The sequence below is a fragment of the Pelophylax lessonae genome (genome assembly GCF_965119305.1).
Source record: "Pelophylax lessonae genome assembly, chromosome: 3".
Lineage (NCBI taxonomy): Eukaryota > Metazoa > Chordata > Amphibia > Anura > Ranidae > Pelophylax > Pelophylax lessonae.
The window spans coordinates 56,715,563-56,740,979 of NC_138770.1; the positions used below are offsets into that span (position 1 = coordinate 56,715,563).

Genomic DNA, 25,417 nt, shown 5'->3' on the forward strand with positions numbered 1-25,417 from the left:
AAACTAAATTTTTATTATTTTGTTCACACAAATAGAGCTTTCTTTTTGTGTTATTTATTCACCACTGTTTTTTTTCTAAATAAATGAAAAAAGACCAAAAATTTTGGAAAAAAAATGTTTTTCTTTGTTTCTGTTATAAAATTTTGCAAATAAATAATCTTTCTTTATGAATTTAGGCCAAAATGTATTCTGCTCCATTTCTTTGGTGAAAATAAACCAAATCAGTGTATATTATTAAGGCTAGGGATCGCCGATATATGGGGGGGCGATATGCACTTTCCCTGATATATCGGAATTGGCCCCTGAGGTTACCGATATTACCGATATTTCAGGAAAGTGCTTTTACTGGAGTGATGCCTGCAGCTAGAGGCATCACCCCGGTACCGGCGTCCATAGCCGATGGTCAGCTGTCTTGTAATGTCAATCGATGCGGCTGAAAAGCCGCTTGGCTGTCATTACAAGGAGCGGTAGGGGATGTCCCCCCCTCCCGCCACCTTCCGCGGCTCGCCCGGGTCTCCCGTCCCACCGGGAGACCCGGGCAACCAGCCTGCACGGCCACCGAAAAGGAGACCCGATCAAAGCCGCATTCGGCTCTGATCGGGTCTCCATGTAAAAACCCGGAAGTGATGTCCCCCCCCCTCCCGCCACCTTCCGCGGCTCGCCCGGGTCTCCAGTCCCACCGGGAGACCCGGGCAACCAGCCTGCACGGCCACCGAAAAGAGGCATCACCCCGGTACCGGCGTCCATAGCCGACGGTCAGCTGTCTTATAATGTCAACCGATGCGGCTGAAAAGCCGCTTGGCTGTCATTACAAGGAGCGGTAGGGGATGTCCCCCCCCCTCCCGCCACCTTCCGCGGCTCGCCCGGGTCTCCCGTCCCACCGGGAGACCCGGGCAACCAGCCTGCACGGCCACCGAAAAGAGGCAACACCCCGGTACCGGCATCCATAGCCGACGGTCAACTGTCTTGTAATGGCAAGCTGCTCGGCTGTCATTACAAGGAGCGGTAGGGGACGTAGCCCCCCCCTCCCGCCACCTTCCGCGGCTTGCCAGTGGGACGGGAGACCCGGGCAACCAGCCTGCACGGCCACCGAAAAGGAGACCCGATCAAAGCCGCATTCGGCTCTGATCGGGTCTCCATGTAAAAACCCGGAAGTGATGTCCCCCCCCTCCCGCCACCTTCCACGGCTCGCCCGGGTCTCCAGTCCCACCGGGAGACCCGGGCAACCAGCCTGCACGGCCACCGAAAAGAGGCATCACCCCGGTACCGGCGTCAATAGCCGACGGTCAGCTGTTTTATAATGTCAATCGATGTGGCTGAAAAGCAGCTTGGCTGTCATTACAAGGAGCGGTAGGGGATGTCCCCCCCCCTCCCGCCACCTTCCGCGGCTCGCCCGGGTCTCCCGTCCCACCGGGAGACCCGGGCAACCAGCCTGCACGGCCACCGAAAAGAGGCAACACCCCGGTACCGGCATCCATAGCCGACGGTCAACTGTCTTGTAATGGCAAGCTGCTCGGCTGTCATTACAAAGAGCGGTAGGGGACGTAGCCCCCCCCTCCCGCCACCTTCGGCGGCTTGCCGGTGGGACGGGAGACCCGGGCAACCAGCCTGCACGGCCACTGAAAAGAAGACCCGATCAAAGCCGCATTCGGCTCTGATCGGGCCTCCATGTAAAAACCTGGAAATTATGTCATGACATAATTTCCGGGTACTCTGTGCCAAATTCAAAAGAATGACAGCATTCAAAACAGCCAAACTTGGCGTTTTGAATGTTTTTAAGTGCAGAGGAGAGGTTTGGGGTCTTTTAGACCCCCAGATCCCTCCACAAGAATACCTGTCAAAAAAAAAAAAAAAAAACACCTTTTTAATGTACAAAAATATCGGCCAATATCGGCTGATACCGATATGCGATGACCAAAATATCGGTAATAAAAAAACAATATCGGTCGATCACTAATTAACGCTATAGGAAAGGGTCCATAAACTATGGTATATACAGTATCTGAAAATGGGTCAAACCTGATGTACTGATGGCTCATCTAATTTCTTGAGCCCCAAAAATGTCAGGATAGTACCCCAAATTATGCCTTTTTAGACAGTAGACAGTTCATGGTATTTAGTAAGAGGCATGGGGAGTTTTGTGAAGTTGTCATTCTTTGTCAAAAGTTTTTGGAAAATGAAGAAATTAAAAAAAAATAAATAAAAACATGGGTGAGGCGGTAATCAGGGACTGACGAAAAAAAAAAAAAATCACATTTTTTTTTATGAAACACACTTTGACCAGATCAATATGATGTTACCATAGTAACATTGGAACAAGTGATCAATATATATATATATATATTTATATTTTTTACACATTATGTTTGCATATAGAAATAAATTGAATTGCTATATGCAAGCATTTTACTGAATAAAATCGATTCATTCAGTTTTTGTTGTGATTAGCTGTGATTGGTCAAAGCTAATCCCATGGCACAGATGGGCTGTGATTGGCCCAGTCTGTACCATGTGATCACAGTGACCAATCACAGCTAGCAACACAATTGTATACAATGGATGGCTTGATATTAAGCCATCCATTGTTTACGACTGTCTTGTGACCTGCTGTGATTGGTTTAGCAGTCACATGGTACCGGCAGAGGGCCGATACAGTGTTCAGTCATCGGCTGTGTCCATTGGACACAGCTGATGACAGATCGTGGCTCTGCAGCCCATCTGCGTCATTATGCAATAGACCAGACAGGAACAGGTTAAATACCACCAAAACGAATCCCTATCCATCCCCCCAAAAAAGGATAACAAATTCTGTTGGGTAGAGTGTTGCGTGACCAAGTAATTGTCAGCCAAACTATCACTGATAAATGGCTTGGACAGGAAGGGGGTGAAACACGTCGGTATTGAAGTGGTTAAGGAAACGATATAGTAAGGCATGATGCATACCAAAAAATAGATTTCAGAATTACATAAACTTCAAATATAAAGGTTTAAAATATAAAAAGTGTCTAAAAAAAATAACCTTGTGTTGTCAATAACCACCTGCGTCAGTTTTACAGCTGCCTTGGTTGGTATAGGCAACACAGACACTTCCCTTTAAGAAAAAAAAAATAAGAGAAAACTGTTTAGTGTTTCTGCAGGTTGCGCTGAATTTGGAAGAAGCCCAAAACTTTCTCTACCCCTCCGAGCATGAAAAAACTTGCCTAAAATTCTTCTGACATTCCTCCCTGCTTATTCCCACCAGTTAAGATTTTTATATCAAATATATTAACCCGTCAATGACCAAGGAGGACAATTTCACAGCTGGAAAACCTAAGGAGCCTCCTTTATTAAAAGTGTTGGGGAGGCAATGCATTCACCCAACTGAATAATCCGATTCCCTTTCATTCTCTGACCCACACAGGAGGAATAATCAGGAGAATATCGGACCGGATGCCATGGGTAATGGCTTGAGCTTTCTTTATGTTATCTGGGTTTTTTGGGTTTCTCCTACACCCAAGTACATTGTTTACTTCTGTCTGCTATCGTTGAGTTCCCGTTAGGTAGGGTGGGAAAATATAATGTATTGGGCTAGAATATTTACTCTGTATTGCCCAATAGCTGAATGTTCACAGTGGATACATATTTGAAGAGACCTTCTAGAAGGTTCTTTCCCTCAAAGGATTTGATTGAAGAGGATGTAGTTGTGAAAGTCTACTCTTTGCCTACCAGATGCTGTCTAGAGATGAAGTATATTAGGGGAGGTCCACTCTTTGGCTGGTAAGGATATAGTTTGGAGGGTCCTTGCCTCCAAGGCTGCTCTCTAGGGAGGGTGTAACCCCAGAGAGGTCCTGTGACGGTGTTCACCGTCACTGGAATTTAAGGACAGATGGGTGATGGTTTGTATTGCTTCATATTTGTCAACAATGTCTCCATGTAGAAATATTGAGATTTGTTCCCATTTGCCATGAGGTCTGTGATTCCTGAGTGCTGTGTGTGTTACATATCTTTCAGTGTCAGAGAGGCTTTCCTTTTGTTTGTGTATTGGGAGGGAATGTGGATTGCCCGTCTCATTGTTGAGTGCTGATGACCTCCCATTGTTCTGTGTCTGGCTATTGTGTACATTGATTGCCCCCTGGGGGCTTCTGTTTCATTACACATAACAGTCCTTCTAATCAAGCTATCGGACCAATCCCTGCTGACTCATTTTCAAGTCCTCATTTGCATGGCTAAGGAGGACCTGAAGGAGAACTGCATGTACTTTGCAATTGACCAATGGGAAAGCGGTTGTTGGGGGCGGGATGTTCCAAATTCTGTATAAAAGTGTGTTGTGTACTTCCAATAAATTGTCTTCCTGTTTGAACTTACATACAGCCTGCCTGGTGTTTGTTCTAATGGATTCCGAACGGCACATAGCTGTAGTTCAGATCCCGGAGCCTGGGATGAGCAAACCATCAGACATTGTGATCTGCAAGCTGACTCACTGGTAGCAGAGGAGTGTCGGGAGAGCGGAAGCGAGCGAGCAAGGGTCTCGTCACAGGTCCAATCTTTGTTTACTAGGCTTTACCTGGAGAGCATGTAGAGGTGGAAAGTCCTCGACTCTCATGCTGCTGTCTAGAGAGGGTGTATCTCCAGAGAAGTACAGTCTTTGCCTCCCAGGCTTTGCATGGAGAAATATTAGTGGCGGAATAACCCCCCCCCCCCCCCCCCACCCCCGGGCTGCTGTTTGGGGAAGGTGTAACTTCAGAGAAATTCTATCTTTGCTTTCTAGGCTTAACCTGCAGAGGATTTAGTGTTGGAGGTCTAATCTTTGCCCCCCCCCCTTCCAGGTTTTGTCTGGAGAGGATGCGATCGAGGAAGATCCTTGCCTCCCTTAGGCTGCTGTTATGGGAAGGTGTAACTCCAGAGAAGTCCAATCTTTGCCTCCCAGGCTTTACCTTGAGACCATGTAGTGATGGAAGGTCCTTGCTTCCCATCCTGCTGTCTAGAGAAGGCGTATCTCCAAAGAGGTACAGTCTTTGCCTCCCAGGCTTTGTATGGAGAAATATTAGTGATAGAATGACCCCCCCCCCCCCACCCCCAGGCTGCTGTTTGGGGAAGGTGTAACTTCAGAGAGGTTCAATCTTTACTTCCAGGCTTTGCCTAGAGAGGATTTAGTGGTGGAGATTTAATCTTTGGCTCATAGGCTTTGCCTGTAGAGGATGTAGTGGAGGAAGATCCTTGCCTCCCAGGCTGCTGTTTAGGGAAGGTGTAACTCCAAACAGGTCCAATCTTTGATTCCCAGGCTTTGCCTGGAGAACATATAGTGTGGAAGGTCATTGATTCTCAGGCTGCTTCCAAGAGAGGGCATAGCTCCAGAGAGGGGCACCCAACATGGAGCCCCCAATGTGCTCCTAATCAACAGATGCGGTCATCAATTTTTAGGACACTGGTGGCTGGTTGTAATGCTGCACAATAAAAACCTATGGTTTTGTGTAACAAAAAGGCAGGGTTGATCCACTTGCTGGCTTATGGGTAATTTTCGGGCAATTTGGGGAAACTTTTAGGCGTTTGGCCAAGGCAACCCTGAAGAACCCAGAAGGTACCCTGGTTAAATAAGGCTGGGATAGATGTATCAGCAATTATACAGAAAAGATCATAGAAAAAAACAAGAGGGTAGGAGAATAGCTTATGGCAAAGGGTATAAGGCATACTTTAGCAGTCAACCATATATACCTAACTTCGTTGTACAAAGGTAGAGCAAAGGAGATGCGACCCTTAGTATCAAGAAAGCATGAAGTGGCATCTGGGTTGGCTACTTTGGCATTGGGTGAAGGGGTTTGACCTGAAGTATAGTTGAGGGTAAGCTGAGGTAACAACCACCCACCTGAAGACCTTCAGCCTTTCGGAAATTTGCCTAACCTCTTCCCTTTTTTAGGAGGATGGTCATTAGAGTTATACAAGAAGTTCTTTTAATGGTGTATGCCCTCAAGAGGGTTTTTTAGTCTAATATCTTCCTGGTACTCAAGGTAAGGACAAGTATTTTTAGACTATGTGAGGTTAGGTCAAACATGGATATTTCTGTTTTTCGGAAGGGTATTAAGGTTCCTGCTGGCAGAAAAAAAAGCACACGCTTAGATGCATTTATGTACGCTGTGTTTAATGTGTTTAAATGTGTATAGAAAAATTTGCATCTGTCGCATTTAAGCAAGTTTAGACTAGTGATCGACCAATTATCGGCAAAGCCGATGTATCGAGGGCCGATATGCACTTTCCCCGATATATCGGAATCGGCCTTTTGATTTACAGATATTGCCGATATTTCGGGAAAGTGCATGTATCAGGGTGATGCCTGCAGCTAGAGGCATCACCCCGGTACCGGTGTCCATAGCCAACGGTCGGCTGTCTTGTAATGACAACCGATGCGGCTGAGAAACCGTTCGGCTGTCATTCCAAGGAGGGGGAGGGTGGGGGGACGCCTTCCGTGGCTCACCTGGGTCTCCTGTCCCACCGGGAGACCCGGGCATCCTACCTTAACCGCCGCTGTCTGACCGGGTCTCCATTTCTTTGAATTCGGCGCCACCGAGTACCCGGAAGTGATGTCATGACATGACATCACTTCCGGGTACTGGCGGCGCCGAATTCAAAAACCTACAGCATTCAAAACAGCCAAACTTGGCGTTTTGAATGCTTTTAAGTGCAGAGGAGGGGTTTGAAGTCTTTTAGACCCCCAGATCCCTCCACCACAGTACCTGTAGACATAAAAAAATAAAAAATAAAAAATGTTATGTCCGAAAATATCGGCCGATACCGATATGCGATGACTAAAAAAATCGGCATCGGCGGTAAAAAAACGATATCGGTCGATCACTAGTTTAGACACATTTCCACATCTCCATGTGGTAAAAATGCAGTATCTGTACAGCCACGTGGCACTTTTTGAAGTGATAACTGAAAGCAGCTATTTTATAACCTGAACCGTTAGTGTTCCATTAAGAAGGGTAAACCTAAGACAGTCAATTTTTAATCTGAACTGCTAACGCAAGGTGGACCATTAAGTCAAATGCAAGACAATGAATTTGTAACCTGAACATCTAAGCGCAAGATGGACTACCAATTAAAACCTAAGATAGTCATTCTGTAGCCTGGACTTCTAACAAAAGTTGGACCACCCATTCAAATTTAAAGCAGCTGTTTTGTAACTTCAACTGCTACCATAAGACAGACCATCAAACCAAACTTAAAGAAGAACTGGTGGCATAAGTAAGAAAGAGTTATAACCCATCTGTCTCCCATTGGGAAGATTTTCCTTCACTTCCAGTGCCACAGCCACAACAGGAAATGAAAGGTAATATTTCCAAAGTGAGGGAATCCCTGGTAGTCACCAGAACTAGTGTCCCCACTGGAAGATATCCTCTCCTGTTCTGGTGACCACGCAAAATTCTGGATTTTCTTTCACTTTCGTTTTTGGTGATACCAGTCCCCAAGACAAATGGAGAGAGTAAACTCGCTAACAGCAATAAAAACCTGGCAACTGTTCTAATCCCTCTTCACTCCTAAAACGTAAAAATAAAAAGTTTTGCCTTTACTTTTACGTTAAGGCAGCCATTCTGTAACCTAAATCGCTATCATTACAAATTTAAACCTAAGGCAGCCATTTTTAACTTGAACGTCTAAAGAGAGTGGTGGACGTGGGCAGAACGGGGATATGTATCATCTGTGGTGGAGTTGTCCGAATGTCCAGCTCTACTGGATCAGGGTGATTAACCTGATACACTCGGCGACGGGTCAGAGAATCGGTAGGGATGCCAAGACAGTGCTATTTTCAGATTTGCCAGTTGAGATACCGAAACATACACGCTCCCTTATATTTTTTATTCTCCTGGCGGCAAAAATTACTATAGCGCATGCTTGGAAGATGCCTGGACTCAATATCCGGCAGGTGAAACACAAAATGTCGTGGATTATGCTAAATGAAAAGTTGGCTAGCATTCGTTTGGATAGGCAACGTAAATTTGATCGGGTATGGAATCCCTGGATCGCGTATTTACAGGCTCCGTAGCCGTGGTGGGGTGGGAGGGGTTCCGGCAGGGGGACGTTTTGTTTGTTTGTCCTGTTCATCTTCTTCTGTTCTTTTTTCCTTTTCTTTACCCATCACAGTGTGGGTCTTTATTCTTCCCCCCCTTTTTTTTTTTTTTTGTTTTGTCTCTCTTCTTTTTGTTCTCTCTCTCTTTCGGGGGTCTGGATGTGGGAGAGGCGATATCTGCTCTGGTTCCCAAATTATGGGTCTGTGCCTTACTGGTCACTTGAGGGTGACCGCCAGTTTATTCTTTTGTTGCTACGCAACCCATGTCTATTGATGCAAAATTAGCTCATATGATAATATGTAAAATCCTCAGGTACCTCATCCCTAGTCAAATAACTAAAGGGGGTATAGCGGATATTGGGGCCTGGGTTGTTAAAATCCCAACCCAGGCCCCAATATCCGCTATACAACCCATGTCTATTGGTAAGGTCTGCACACTAGTTCTTCTTCTGGGAGGGGTTTGGGGGATGGTGGGGGTCTGGGAGGGGGGGGGGCTACGCCCTGCCACGGACAGTTTGTACCCATTTGGGGTGTCTGGGGTGGGGATGGGGCCCTTGCTTGCCTGTTTGTCCTCCGGTTTAGTTGGTCTTATGAACTCTGAACATGCCTCCTTTGAAGCAGCACAGCTACGGGACCTCGTGTATTGCAATATTATGTATCTCACTGTTGCATTATCTGATACCGCTGTGCTACTGTTTTATATGCTTGCACGCACTGTTGTGGTGTGTGGCACTTTTCTGTATGCTACCCCTTTCTGTTGTTTCACTGTTTTGTAAAAACGTAATAAAAACTATTGAATACTAAAGAGAGAGGCGGACTACCTGCTCACAAGGAGCTGGCAGTGTTGCTAGACCTAAACGGCACACAGCAGAGAATTGTACAAGTCGATGACTTAAATCTCCAGTGTCCTTTTGGTCTATAGCAGTAATCAAATCTTCCTTTGACGCCGGCGTGTGATAAACACTGCACAGAAGACCATTGCGATGTCCTCTGAAAATATTTGCCTTCCATACACGATTGCTCCTTTCACTGCTAATTTCTGTAACTCTGTATAACATTTCAGCCTCCGCAAATCCTAATGTTTGTTTATTTAAGACTGAAAACCAGGATATGACTGCATCGGATTTCTGAAAACAAATTAGAATATACAGTAAGTAACATTCATTTTTCTTTTTTTTAATAAATTTAGAATCTCGGCAATGTGATGGGAGGAATTTACTTTTCCCTGCAGAGAATAAGAAAGCGCGGCTTGATATTATAAAAGAGGAACTGGCCCGCCGAAAACCAGATGTAGGAAAAATTTTTAACAGGAGAGCATTAAAGAAATTCAGTTCAGGATCCCTTGATTATCTCCAACTGGCATTGCAAACATATGAATTCTGGCTTTAGTCCTTGATGACCCCAACGAGTCCTGGTACATGGAAAAGTTTTGCATGTGCTGTAGGGCGATCCTCTTTAACTGATAGCTGGATGCTACCAAAAGGAACTGTATGGTACACCTATGGCACTTTTACACTGCAAGTACCGGCTCGTCTCTACTCGGCCCTGCATGGCCCTGTTTGGCCCGGGTTTGCTTTTCCACTGCTGGTACTGCATGGTACGGTGTTGGAGCGGTTCGGTACGGTACGGTATGGTTTGCTTTTCCACTAAAGTAGTACTAAAGTTAAGTGGGTGGGATAACAACGATTCTCTGACCAATCAGTGGCTAGTAGTGACTGCATGCAAAGGAATGTAGGATATGGTACCGGATATTGTACCTCTTGGAACCACAATCGAGGTGGTACTGTTTTTGAGAGCCGTACCGTTCGGTTCCATGCAGTGGAAAAGCGCCGCCGTGCCGTACCGAACCGTTCCTACACCGTACCATGTGGTACCAGCAGTGGAAAAGCACAAAAGCGAGCCGAACCGTTCGGTTCCATGCAGTGGAAAAGAGCCATTACAGATGTACTGGTATGTATCCTACAAAAGAGGAGAACGGGGCGCAGTGTATTGGCTTGTGGGTAGGTGCAGCGTGATGTGGCGGGCAGAAAGCACAGGGAGTCCAAGTGCAATAACAGGAATATTTGGTAGCCAAAGTTCAGCAGTACACAACAGGCCTAGCAGGGAGGCAACCCGGCCTGGAACACTTACAAGGTGCAACAGTGAGGGGACAGTAGACTGGAGACTCAAAGATGCCGAAAGTGTCTGCCGCGAGCAGTATAGTGAGGCCTGGCAGGTCTGTACCCACAGTGTAGGCTTTCCTGAGGGTTGGCGTGGTCCCTGCACTTTCCCTACTCCTCCAAAACCTTCCTTCCGCTCTAAGTACTGTCCCTGTCCAACGGGGGACCTGTCCCTGCACTAGCCACTCGCCAAATGTACAGCAAACCTGGGAGCTAGGGTCTTAAATTGCCTGAGATTGCCACCAAAGTCACATGGGGTTCCAGCAATCATTTGGATAGCTGCCTCCCTGTGACTGAGGAAACCATGGAGGAATCAGGTTCCTATTGACTTCCTCCCCCATCATGGACGAGCGCCATTTGTAGTGTAGAAAACAGACTGAACTTGCCTACACGCTTAACCACATGTGCAAAGCTCATCTTCAAGAAGGAAAATCAATTCCTTTTCTAGAACACTTTCCTGTACCTATTCTATATTTTTTATAACCCAACAGCCCCAATTTTGTACCTAAAACTCCGGTCATGTGTCAACTGGGTTCCAAGTCATCTTTTTTACTAGTCAGTAGTGTGGGAAGTCTGGTCTGTGGTGCCCATGTCACTTCCTGGTCCCATGGTCCTCACAGGGTTCTAAAGCCTTGCATAATGAGGGACAGGTGCTTTACTGGTCCCCTGAGCAGCATATAACAAAGAGAAAAACTTCTGATCACTGGTCCCTTCTACTGGAAGAGGGGGAAATATGTGAAAGAATATTGAATCCAACCATCCCTTCAAGAAAAGTCCCTGACCTTCACTGAAGTACAGGAACAAAGGAACTGCCCACATGTTGATGTGAAAAGCTGTTGTAGCTATTTGTAGGAGGGGCAGGTGGAGAGTTGCCCCCTTTTGACCTCTAAATGATTTCCCAGAGGGCATAGGTTAAGTGGGAGGGGCATACACAAAGGTGTATTTCAGAATAACTATTTCTTTCCCCGGCATTTCCTTTTAATATTTTATCATCCTCATCTCCACAGAACATGCTGATAAATTAAGGTATACTGTACATTGGCAATTGTCCCACCCTTATGTAACTGAAATAGGGCATCAGAGGCTAGGTTCACAATTTCTTTTGGTACCATCTGGCATCTTGCATTGGTCCCTACACAACCCTGGAAGACTAACCCCAACCTCAAATGTCCCCTACAATCTATAGCACGGCTGGATTGATGTAAAACCAAGACCACATCGTCTTCTCGTTGCAGAACCTTTTTAATTGCAGGAAAACAAGTCATGATCAGCAGATCCAAAATGTAAGTTAGCCTCAATACACCACCAGAATGTGGTTGATGCAAGTCTATGTAATCTAATCACTGGTCTTGAGAAATTTCCCCAGCTCAAAGTAATTCCTGGGTTCACATGACACCAATCACATGTTCCCCCAGGGGGAACTTGCTGCTCACTTGGCAGGCCTAATTTTAGGACCCAGCCATGGAAGAGGTCTCACTTTCTTAACAACTCCTTCAGCTGAGGAAGAGGTCTTACTTTCTTGACAATTCCTTCAGCCATGGAAGAGGTCTTATGCCTCGTACACACGCATCGATTATTGGCCGTGATGCTTTCGACAACCGACTCCGACTTTTCGGCCGAAAAAAATCTGGTGTGCAGGCTATAAAATTTTTGTTGGCCGTCAACACAACGGCCGATTTTCCGTCAGTCAGTACAGATTTCGGCAGACAAAAATCTGATGAGCAAGACTGGGCATGCTCAGAGAACAAAAAACACACGGAAAGTAAACCAGCACATGACATCACTTCTGAAGTTGATTTTTGTTGGCCGAGAAAATTCGTGTGCAGTCTAGGCACATTCCAACCAACACAACACCACTCTGGACAAAAGTCAGATGATCGGTCGGCCGATAATCGTTGCGTGTGTACGAGGCATTACTCTCTTGACAACCCCTTCAGAACTTCTGCTCTTCTCAACAACCACCATCCTTTCTCCTAAATGGAGAAATACTTTTTCCAATTTCGGGAACATGACTTCATTACGATGGAAGGAAAGGGGCCACAGAGAAGCAATTCTCTAAGACTGGCAACACCAATGTCAACATTATCCTCCTAACTAGCTTTTGCTGTAACTAGTTTTACCTCTGTTTCCCTTCCTCAAGGCCCTCGGTCCTACATACAGCCAGCTACTAGGTAACTAGTTTTACCTCCGTTTCCCTTCCTCAAGGCCCTCGGTCCTACATACAGCCAGCTACTAGGTAACTAGTTTTACCTCTGTTTCCCTTCCTCAAGGCCCTCGGTCCTACATACAGCCAGCTACTAGGGGAAGAATCTGCAAATGTGTTTGTTAAAATAGCACTAGGAAAATAACGAACAGCTAGCAAACATACAAAATGGTCTTCAGCGAAGACTTTGCAAAAAGGTTTCTTTGCCAAAAGCCCAGTAAAGAAAATGTACTTTTGGTTTGTTTAGTGTGGTTTTCATAATTCACTCTATGTCCAACAGTAATGACAATACCAGTAAACTGCAGGCAAGGACCCTGAACAAAAACAGACAGTAAATATCTCCATGTTGTGCTGGAGAATTATGACTCGTAAGGGGGACGGAGCAATGACTGGAAGGGTGAAAAAGAGCGCAGCCTTCGGCTCAGTCAATATCATATATCAGCAGCATCCACCTCCCATCTGGGTCATCCATCAGCCTTGTCCTCCAAAGTCAGGACAAAATTAGTATTAATGTTCAGGCCTCTTAGCAGGTCACTCAGACAAATCAATGTGAGATAGAACAACAGACCCCTATAGTCTGTAGATCATGGTGGAAAGGGGGAAGATTTATGAGGACCAACATGTATTAAATAAACCTTGAGAGTGAAGACAAGGCTGCAAGAGGAGTTGTTTTTCCTTTGAAAGCTGTAATGTGATCCCCTCTGTCTCCTCTATTTTTTACAGAGTGGTCTCTTTAGATGGAAAACTCACCGTCTAAAAATTCAATCAAAATAGGATAATGAAGCATGGAGCTTGTGACATGGCTCCGCCACTGGCCTTACCATTACATGGACAGTTCCATAGTCATTCACTCTGACATTGCTTCATATTTAGGACAGAAGCAAAACATTTTTTTGATAAAGAAAGGGAGGGATAGAACATCCTTTAGATGTCTGCTGCTGGATTTGTGGTCACATCCTGTCCCAGCGGTCACTTGAGGTCTCTTAAAAAGTCCTAAAACTTTAATATTAGTTTCAGGTTGGCCTGACTCTTAGGTCACACTAAGAACATAGTTTATGGTGTAGGGTTAGAATATCCATCACGTCTGCTCTGGGATTTGTGGTCACAATCTGTCCCAGTGGTCACCTGAGGTATTTCTAACAGGCCGTCTTTCCCAATAGAGACCAAGACGGCAATAAAAATGGAGGTTCTAACTCCTCCCCACTCTATCCAAAAACAACGTAAACCATAAAAAGTACTAAAACCTAAATATTTATTGGAAAAAATACTAAATATTACTTTCAGGTTGGCATTAATCTTTGCCCACACTAAGAACAAAGTATATGGTGTAGGGTTAGAACATCCATCAGATGTCTGCTACTTGATTTGTGGTCACATCCTGTCTAAGTGGTCACTTGACGTCTTTCCAACAGGACATCTTTCCTAACAGTCCAAGATGGCAATACAAATGGCGGTTCTGCAAAAAGGTTTTGAAAAAAGTGGGGAAGGGTTAGAACATCCATAAGATGTCTGCTTCTGGATTTGTGGTCACATCCTGTCCAAGTGGACAACTGAGGTCTTTCCAACAGGACATCTTTCAAAACAGAGTCTAGGACAGCAATAAAAATGGAGGTTCTAAAGCCTCGTACACACGCAACGAATTTCCGCCGACCGGTCTTCCGTCTTTTGTCCAGAGTCGTGTCTGTTGGTTGGAATGTGCTCTAGACTGCACACGAATTATCCCGTACGACAGAATTCTATTTTAGAAGTGATGTCATGTGTTGGATTGCTTTCTATGTGTTCTGTCATCTTTGAGCATGCCTAGTCTTGCTCATAAGATTTTTCCCCGTCGAAATCTGTACTAATGAGACGAAAATCGGACGTGTGTTGACGGACGACAAAAATTATATAGCCTGCACACCAGAATTTTTTTGGCCGGAAAGTCGGAGTCGGTTGTCGGAAGCACCATACTAACAAGTTGAAAATCGGCAGATTGGTCGTCGGACGAAATTTCCCGGTCGAATTTCTTATCGTGTGTACGGGGCTTAACTCTTCCCCACTCTATCTAAAAACAACAAATAAAAAGTACTAAAACCTAAATATTACTTTCAGGTTGGCCTGACTCTTTGGCCACACTAAGAGCAAGGTATATGGGGTAGGGTTAAAAGATTCATCAGATGTCTGCTGCTGGATTTGTGGTCACATCCTGTCCCAGTGGTCACCTGAGGTTTCTCCACCAGGACATCTTCCCCAACAAAGTCCAAAACAGCAAATGGAGGTTCTACTGTAAATTATATAAAGTTCTAAAACTTAAATATTACTTTCAGGTTAGACTGATTCTTTGGCAACAAGCTACACATACTGTTTAGCCCAGAAGGTGTCCTGGCAGCGGATGTAGGTAAGATCTCCGTCTTCATTGGTAAACCGGTTTCTGTCCGCTCAGATGCTCCGAACCCCGGTAGCTGAGATGGTAACAACTGTTCCAGCTGTTCAAACTCATCCGTGAACTATAGGAAAACAAAAACAGAAATGATTCAAACATCTGAATGACTGGGTGACCTTCTGTGGTCCACAAGACCTTGATTTATCAGTTTCCACTATCTCAATCTTTTTTTTTCTTACTCTTCTCCTACCCTGTTCTCCCCCCCCCCCTTCCTCTTCCTCTCCCTTTTCCCCCACTAACAAATTCTTAAAACTGAAAAACCTACTCCATTGCTGCCCAACATGCCTTTTCCTAAGCCTAGGTGATATTGACTATTTTTCCCTACGTGGCATGATTTTCTCCTACAAGAGTATGTCGTCTTTTTTTTATTATTCATTATTGTATACTGTCATATATATTATGTATACTATACATTTCGGATGAGCAAAACTGAGAGTTTTCATCTCCCCAAAATTTCTGAAAGAATTGGCAGATTATGGCGAATTACATTGGAGGCAATGGAGACAGTAAAATTAGGGTGGGATTTGGTGGTTTGTGAAGGCTTCAATAGGCGTATAACGGCTCATGAGGGTTTGGGAAGATCCTTTCAACTATTCTGGACTAGCCTTTCTGCAAAAGAACAGCCCACTTGTATTCATTATTTTATCCTTTTCACAGAAATAAAAAAAGACAAAAATAAGATTTAGAACCAAAAAAAGAGGAGTTGAATGTAGCCAAATCAATTTTACAGTCGTACTTCCTAAACCTATAACTCTCCAATCTTCCACTGTATAGATTGACCTTCGAACTCAGGCGGAAACCCCAAATCTTTAGGAAAGTGCGGCAGCGTTGGTTACACAGTCCTCTTACTACTACAGACTTACTAGTGCCTCTGTAGAACCAGAAATGTAATTGCACAATTGACTCGTTCAATGACACGACGATCGATACTAGTTGCACCAACTGTACATTTCTGTTGATATTAGCTTGAATATTCTAGACTGACTATATGGGACACTAGGCTGTGAATCTTTTTTTCTTCACTTAAAATTTTTTGGTTTTGTCCCTGAGCTCGGTTGTCTTGTTTTTTGGTTTTTCTTTTGTATTTTTTGTATTAAAAATGTCAATAAAAATATCTTACTAGGCCAATTCTGATGTAAAAATCTGTGTTTTATTTCTAGAAAATTACTTAGAACCCCCAAACATTATACACATTTTTTTTTTTAGCAGAGACCCTAGAGAAAAAAATATATTTTTTTTATGTCACACGGTATTTGTGCAGCAATTTTTCAAACGCAATTTTTTTGGAAAAAAATATACTTTAATGAATTAAACAAAATCAAAGCCCAATATATAACCCATTTTTCTAAAATATAAAAGATGATGAGTAGATAGATACCCAACACGTCATACTTTGAAATTGCGCAAGCTCATGGAATAGCAGCAATCTACGGTACCTAAAAATCTTCATAGGAGATGTTTTTTTTTTTTTTTTACACTTTTCCTTCAACGTTCCTTTTTTTCCTTATCACTTTTATTCCTATTACAAGGAATTTAAACATCCCTTGTGATATAAATAAGCAGTGACAGGTCCTCCTTATGGAGAGATCTGGGGTTAATACCAAATCTCTCCTCTACAATGTAAAGCATTAGATAAAAAAAAAAAAAAAAAAAAAATTTAAATTAAAATTAATCTGATCAAAAAAAAATAAATACATTAAAATTGATCTAGTGCTTACAAAAAAAAATGGCCTTGTTTACATTTGGCCTGGAACCAGACGTGACCCCATGAAGTCTCTCTGGTCCTCCTAGACCAGTCTTTTTCAACCTTTTCAACACAGAGGAACCCTTGAAATAAATTTCTGGTCTTGGGAAACCCCTGCTAAAAATTAAAAATCTACAACTCCTGATACATTAGTGTGACAGTCAGTGGGAAGAATGCTCCTTACTCTGGTCATCATTGGGAAGAATTACCTCCTTACAGATAGCTAAAAGGAACAATGGTGTCAGTGGGAACTTATCTGAGAGGCAGAAATTGCCCATTGCTTAACCACTTAAGCCCCAGCCCTATTTCGGACACTTTTTGTTTACAAGTTAAAATCAGTATTTTTTCATAGAAAACTACTTAGAACCCCCAAACATTATATATATTATTTTAGCAAAGACTCTGGAGAATCAAATGGCGGTCATTGCAATATTTTTTGTCAAGCGGTATTTGCGCAGGGGTCTTTAAAACGCCATTTTTTTGGAAAAATTTAGAAAAATCACATTTCACTGCATTTAAAAAATACTAAACAGTAAAGTTAGCCCATTTTTTAATATATTGTGAAAGATGATGTCACGCCGAGTAAACAGATACCCAACATGTTATGGTTTAAAATTGTGCGCACCCGTGGGATGGCGACAAACTACGGTCAATAGAAATCTCAATAGGCGACGCTTTAAATTTTTTTAACGGTTACCAGTTTAGAGTTAGAGTGTAGCTCTTTTTTTTTTAATTATTGCCCACACTCTGGTGATCGCGGCGATACCTCACATGTGTGGTTTGAACAGCGATTTCATTCACGGCTCAACTTCCATATACGTTTTTTTTTTTGTGCGCGAGCTAACGGTGACGGTGGCGGCTAATTTCTTTTTTTTCCCCTATTTATTTTATTTATTTTTTTAACTTTATTACAGGTTTTTTAAAAAAAAAAAATCTGATCACTTTTATTGCTGTCACAAGCAATGTAAACATCCCTTGTGACACCAATATGCAGTGACAGGTACTCTTTACGGAGGGATCGAGGGTCTAAAAGACCCCAAACCCCTCCACTACATTTCCATGTATGCAAAACAGCCGTTTTTTTAAATTTGCCGCCTTTTGCAGCACAGTAACCCGGAAGTGACGTCGCCTCCGGGTTACATCATCGGAGACCCGATCAAAGCCGTTTCCGGCTTTGATCGGGACTCCATCCAGCCGGCGGACGCGCCGGCTGGGTACTCGGGTCTCCCAGTGGGACGGGAGGCCCGTTAAAAGTCACGGAACTCGGGTAACGTTTGAGTGGCTCCCGAGCCGCATCGGTCGTTACCGACGGAAAGCCGACAGTTGGCACTAAACCACGGTACCGGGATGATGCCTCTAGCTAGAGGCATCATCCCAGTATAACCCCGCAAAGTTACCCGACGTACCCCTACGTCACTTTGCGGTAAGTGGTTAAGGAACCCCTAGCAACCTCTGGAGGAACCCTGGTTGAGAAACCCTACCCTAGACCATAGAGATGAGCGGAAGCCATCTTTCCTCCGCTCATGTATGTTACCAGCCGCCGCAACCGCACAGAACGGTTCTCGGGGCTACCAATCATCCAGCTATGCCTGAGAACCCCCCCGGGAAGTGGCGTGGCGGGAGGGCCCCCCACCCCGCCGCTTCTAAAAGAGATCCAGTGGTGAATATTCCGGAGAATTGGTGGTGGAAAAACCAGTATCGGGGTAATGGCATATTGCTGCATCCATAACCTCCCTATTCCACTTCCAACCGAAGACGTCTTTTGTCTTTGGCCCGGTTGGCAAGTGGTTACAAAAAAAACAAACATATAACTTTCCAGAAAAACAAAGGGTAAATCGACTAAAGCACCCAAGAAAAGTCCATTGCATGAACAAATTTTATTTATGAAGATAAACTTAATTATATTATTCCAAGATAATAATGATCAAGGTAACTATTAAAAACATAAGTATACCATATATTCAGTAGTTTCTTGAGACCATTTATTCAACATACTAATACTTTAATATTTCCTTAGAAGGTTGTCTGTATTTTTAAGGGAATTTTAAATGTAGTACAGTATGTTAAATACTGTAATCGTCTAAAGAAAAAAACTTATACAGTATACAGTATATTTATGTTTTTAATATTTACCTTGAATATTAATAGTTTGTAATATCAAAATAAGATTTTTTTCAAATTAAAAAATATTTTCCTCGAGAATTAATTTTTTATAATTATAAAATACCTTTTTTCAATAAATACTTTAAATGTTAAAATTTTGTAAAAATAAAAATACGTTTTTTTAAATAAAAAATATTTACTTTGAATAATAGGTTATAATAATAAAATGCATCTTTTAACCACTTGCCGACCGCCACATATATACTGCGGCAGGCTGGCTCGGCTGCGCAAATTGCCGTACCTTCCACCCCCCCCCCCCCCCAGCGGAGCGCTCTCTCTCCACACTAGGCAGCGGCCAATGCACGGGACAAGCCACCCATGATCGTTCCCCGCTGAGAGAGAAGGGCGGTCTGCTGTTGTAAACACAGTTGACCGTTCTTCTCTTTGAAATTATTAGAGAGCGCCTGTGATCCTTCTATATAGGATCACAGGTCTCTATGATCATTTCACAAGTCCCTCCCCCCACAGTTAGAAAACACTCCATAGGCTCACAATTAACCTTTTTATCACCCCTGGGTTAACCCCTTCCATGCCAGTGACATTAGTACAGTAGCAGTGCATATTATTTAGCACTGAATACTGTAGTAATGTCACTGGTCCCCCCAAAAGTGTCAAAAATGTCAGTTAGGGGTCCGATCTGTCCGCGGCAATGTCGCAGTCCCACTAAAAATCGCAGATCGCCACCATTACAAGTAAAAAAAAAAAAGTAAATAAAAAGGACATAAATATTTCCCCTAGTTTGTAGACGAGATACCTTTTGCGCAAACCAATCAAATACGCTTATTGGAATTTTGTTTACCAAAAATATGGAGCAGAATACAAACTGGCCTAAAAGTCTAAATTTTTTTTTTTTGGGGAATGTTATATAGCAGAAAGTGAAATATATATTATATTTTTTTTTTCAGAATTATTGCTCTTTTTTTGTTTATAGCGCAAAAAAAAAAAAATCACACAGGAGATCAAATACCACCAAAAGAAAGCTCTATTTGTGGGGAAAAAAAGGACATCAATTTTATTTAGATACATCGTTGCACGACCGCACAATTGTCCATTAAAATAACGCAGTGACGAATCGCAAAAAATGGTCTGGTCATTAAGGGGGCAAATCCTTTCAGTCCAGAATTGGTTAAATAAAAAATACTTACACCTGAAATACTATTTATTTGTAATACATTTTTTTTTTTATTTACGGTGAACATTAATATTTCATAAATAATAATAAAAGACATTTTGTAATATTTAACTTGAATATTGATAATTTGTTATAATAAAATATATTTTGTTAATAAAAAAAATATTTATTTTAAATATGTTATATGTAGACATATTTTTTTAAATTTTATCTTCATATTTTGTAATAACGTTTTTTTTTTTAAATATTTACACATTGAATAATACTATTTTCTAATAAAACTTTTTTATATTTACCTTTCATATTAATATTTTGTAAATAATAAAATAGAAATAATAATAATAAAATAACTTTTGTATTTTTACCTTCAATAATTCAATTATTTTTGTAATAATAAAATAAGATTTACAAAAACAAATCTTTTCGTACAATGGTCCTTATTTGGGTGCTATATTCAATCCTTTTTGTTTTTCTAAAGAGTTATATGTTTAGTAAATAATTGCTCCCAAGTGCAAAGTATACTTAGTATATATGAAAGTATTATACAAGAACATATAATTAACTGATGATGAGCTCTTGTAAGTCATCTAAGACAAAATATTCAGTAATGTCACTGGGCTTAGAAACTGGCTGGTTGTGCAGTGTAGGAGTAGGTTTTAGGGTTATGAGGTTTAATGAAAAAATTTAATTAATCTTTATTAAAAAAAAAAAAAAAAATCATTTTTGTACAACAGACCTTTCGTGGGATCTATATTCAAAGTTTTCCCAACAATAAACCAAAAAAAAAAAAAAAAAAGGAAATAAAAAATGTAAAGTAAAAAACAGGGATCAAATACATACAAAAAAAAAAAAAACAAAAAAAAAAAAAAAACTTAGATACAAATTAATGAAAAAAAATAAAAAATTTGAATGTATAGGGTTACAAGGTTCTAATATTATTTTTAAATTGAAAAAATAAAATAGTATTTAGTAAAAAAAAAAAAAAAAAAATCATATTTGTGTAATGGACCTTTCTTGGGATCTATATTCCCAAGAATAAAAAAAAAAAAAAAAAAAAAAGTAAAGTAAAAAACAAGGCTCAAATACATACAAAAAAAAAAAAAAGAAAAAAACACAGTTACAAATAAATGAAAAAAATATTGAATAAGCTAAAATTAGAAAACTTTAAAGAACAAACAAAAAAAAAAAATACTAAAAATACTAAGCGAAACTAACTACCCTAAATACACTGCCCCCCCCCCCCCCCCCAAAAAAAAAAAAAAAAACCTGCTAACTTTTTTATACTTTATGTTGCAACAAATTTTTTAACAGTTTGATCCCATAAATGATAATTTGAATAGACATACATATCACAGCTTACTAGTCCTTAGATATGGTGTCTGCATTCGTTTTCTTTTTTTCCCTAATTTTCACCTGGTAATCATGCCAGTAACACACTTCCTGCCCCTAGGGTGACAACACTTACCATATTTACCAACAGTTTGGTCCCGTTTCTGCCCAGTTATTGGAGTAGCCTGCCCAAACCCAGCCTCTAATTATACAGGGACCGCCCCCTTGGGTCCCATAAATGCCATAATGAACATCTTACTGAGTTACTGAAATAAGTGTGACACCGAGGACACCACCCGGGACACCCCATTATTGTGACCAAGGCATATCTGGAACAATTGTCACCTATTCAATTTTTATCTATGAAGGAGCAGCGTTGTCACCCTAGGACAGGAAGTGTGTTAGGACTACAGAACACCTCCCCCTCTCCTCTTTTCCAAGCTCACTAGAAGTTTTGGCAGGATCAACAGGTTTTTTTTTTGCACTTATTTATTGAACAAATATTAAAGAAAAAAAAAAAAAAAAAGAAACACTTCCAATGGTATATTTAACAAACCAGACCCTGGCTTTCTGTATGTTCCCTTGTATGTGCAGGTGCCCTGAAATAGAGCTCATGACAAGTCAGGGATCACAATCTCAGCAAGGGATTCGGCCGGGCCCCTCCCACTAGCCATGATCTGCTTGCATTGCATAGAGAAGCAGAGAGACTCATTCACATTCACACCTGAGTGTCTTTGAGCATTATTCCGGTGTTTTTATGCGTGATTTTGGTGCGTTTTTGCACGGTTTTATACAGTGTCTTTTTAGCTATGGCGCTTTTTTTTTTTTTTTTTTATTTAGCCAAAAGAGAAAACTATCATCTGTTGCATTATTTGTTGCTAGGTTTTCAGAACTTTGAGCTTTTCCATCAGCTTTTTATTATTAATATGAATTTATTATTTTTTGTTAGTGTAAGGGGTTAGAGTTAAGGTTAGAGTAGGGTTAGGGGTTGAGCTTAGGGTTAGGATTAGGGGTTCATTTTTTATTTGTCTTATTATTAATTAGTTTTATTTATTGTTTTGTTAGGGTTAGGGTTTTAATACTACTACTACTACTACTATTACTACTACTAATACTACTACTAATAATATTAATACAAAATAAATACATGTAAAATAAATACACAAATAAGTAAACAAAATCATAAATAATAAATAAATGCTATGCAATAATAAATAAATAATTAACCCCTAACCCTTAAAAACATACTAAAATAATAATAAACACCCTAACTCTGACACAAAATAATTAAATAATTATTATTATTAATAATAACAAATTATTGTTATTTATATTGTTATTATTATTATTAATAATAATAACAATAATAATAATAATAATAATAGTATTATTAATAATATTAATAATAATAATATTTTTTTGTTTGGGTGTTTATTATTGTTTATTTATTATTTGTATTATTATTATTATTATTCATTTATTTAAATTTATTGTTATTTCATTATTCGTTTATTTATTTATTGTTATTCATTTATTTAGTTTTTTTTTTAAGGTTGGGGTTAATTTATTATTGCACATTACTATATTTTATTTTTTATTTACTTATGATGATTTTTACTTATTTGTGTATTTATTTAACATTTGTTTATTCCTATATTATTACTATTTTATTTTTTGTTACATTTTTGCTTTTGAGCATAAAATCACATAAAAACACACGACAAAACGTGCAAAAGCGCACAAAAACCTGCGTTTCTATTAATTTCTAAGGTATAAAAAAAAAAATGCACCAAAAATGTGCAAATCTGCCCAATTTGAGCTACAGAAAAAGCTCCAGAACTTTTTTGAGCTTCAGGCATCTTGGAGTGGAGATGTGAACCAACTCCACAGAGAATAATTTTTTTATTTTTTTTGGTGTGAATGGGGTCTAAATTAAGATGACAACCAACCAGACAGATCAATGCACAGTATAGGTGAAATTATGAGCATTGTGCAACCATAAAGAAATTCCCCAATTTATATTTAGGCCGTTTAGTCTTATCTAGGTGTGGTCTGAGCTCAGGTAGCCCTTTTAAAAAAAAAAAAAAAAATAAGTATATATATATATATATATATATATATATATATATATATATATATATATACACACAGTGCCTTGCGAAAGTATTCGGCCCCCTTGAACTTTGCGACCTTTTGCTATATTTCAGGCTTCAAAAATAAAGATATAAAACTGTAATTTTTTGTGAAGAATCAACAACAAGTGGGACACAATCATGAAGTGGAACGAAATTTATTGGATATTTCAAACTTTGTTAACAAATAAAAAACTGAAAAATTGGACGTGCAAAATTATTCAGCCCCTTTACTTTCAGTGCAGCAAACTCTCTCCAGAAGTTCAGTGAGGATCTCTGAATGATCCAATGTTGACCTAAATGACTAATGATGATAAATAGAATCCACCCGTGTGTAATCAAGTCTCCGTATAAATGCACCTGCACTGTGATAGTCTCAGAGGTCCGTTTAAAGCGCAGAGAGCATCATGAAGAACAAGGAACACACCAGGAAGGTCCGAGATACTGTTGTGGAGAAGTTTAAAGCCGGATTTGGATACAAAAAGATTTCCCAAGCTTTAAACATCCCAAGGAGCACTGTGCAAGCGATAATATTGAAATGGAAGGAGTATCAGACCACTGCAAATCTACGAAGACCTGGCCGTCCCTCTAAACTTTCAGCTCATACAAGGAGAAGACTGATCAGAGATGTAGCCAAGAGGCCCATGATCACTCTGGATGAACTGCAGAGATCTACAGCTGAGGTGGGAGACTCTGTCCATAGGACAACAATCAGTCGTATACTGCACAAATCTGCCCTTTATGGAAGAGTGGCAAGAAGAAAGCCATTTCTTAAAGATATCCATAAAAAGTGTCATTTAAAGTTTGCCACAAGCCACCTGGGAGACACCAAACATGTGGAAGAAGGTGCTCTGGTCAGATGAAACCAAAATCAAACTTTTTGGCAACAATGCAAAACGTTATGTTTGGCGTAAAAGCAACACAGCTCATCACCCTGAACACACCATCCCCACTGTCAAACATGGTGGTGGCAGCATCATGGTTTGGGCCTGCTTTTCTTCAGCAGGGACAGGGAAGATGATTAAAATTGATGGGAAGATGGATGGAGCCAAATACAGGACCATTCTGGAAGAAAACCTGATGGAGTCTGCAAAAGACCTGAGACTGGGACGGAGATTTGTCTTCCAACAAGACAATGATCCAAAACATAAAGCAAAATCTACAATGGAATGGGTCGCAAATAAACATATCCAGGTGTTAGAATGGCCAAGTCAAAGTCCAGACCTGAATCCAAACGAGAATCTGTGGAAAGAACTGAAAACTGCTGTTCACAAACGCTCTCGATCCAACCTCACTGAGCTTGAGCTGTTTTGCAAGGAGGAATGGGCAAAAATTTCAATCTCTCGATGTGCAAAACTGATAGAGACATACCCCAAGCGACTTACAGCTGTAATCGCAGCAAAAGGTGGCGCTACAAAGTATTAACTTAAGGGGGCTGAATAATTTTGCACGCCCAATTTTTCAGTTTTTTATTTGTTAAAAAAGTTTGAAATATCCAATAAATTTCGTTCCACTTCATGATTGTGTCCCACTTGTTGTTGATTCTTCACAAAAAATTACAGTTTTATATCTTTATGTTTGAAGCCTGAAATGTGGCAAAAGGTCGCAAAGTTCAAGGGGGCCGAATACTTTCGCAAGGCACTGTATATATACATATATATATTGAATTGGGATTGCGAGCGGGGATTACAAAAAGACAAACATCGAGTGATTAATGTGTGTGTATATATATATATATATATATAATCAGTGTACTCAATCATAACCGTAAACTTTTACATTCTTCTAAGATAAATCAGCTAGACCGCAGAATTAAGAGATAAAAAAGAAAAAAAAAAGCGGAAAACCAGCCAAAATTTTTTTTCCCTGTGACTTGAATGGAGAAGGGTTAGAACTTTGGTCATTTATATTGGTGCCTACACCCCTGTAAGGAAGATTCTGCTGCCATCTTTGTGCAGGCATCACCATCTACTGGTGCCATGTAAAGTAGACTTTTAAGAAAATCTATCATTATATATTTTTTTACTGTTCCGTCCCCTATAGGACAAAGTACAAGTAGTCCCATGTTTCCTAGCTATGATATCCGAGGTGC

General features: G+C 40.9%; 1 protein-coding gene across 5 annotated transcripts in view; it reads right to left on the minus strand.

Annotated features, from left to right (window-relative positions):
- NCOA1 (nuclear receptor coactivator 1) overlaps positions 1 to 25,417 on the minus strand; it is a 755,746-nt gene that overhangs the window by 52,095 nt on the left and 678,234 nt on the right. For all 5 annotated transcript variants that reach the window (XM_082251137.1, XM_082251140.1, XM_082251139.1 and 2 more), the window contains one exon: positions 14,745 to 14,889. In XM_082251137.1, coding sequence (XP_082107263.1) covers positions 14,745 to 14,889 — 145 coding nt within the window. The remainder of the gene's footprint in view (positions 1 to 14,744; positions 14,890 to 25,417) is intronic.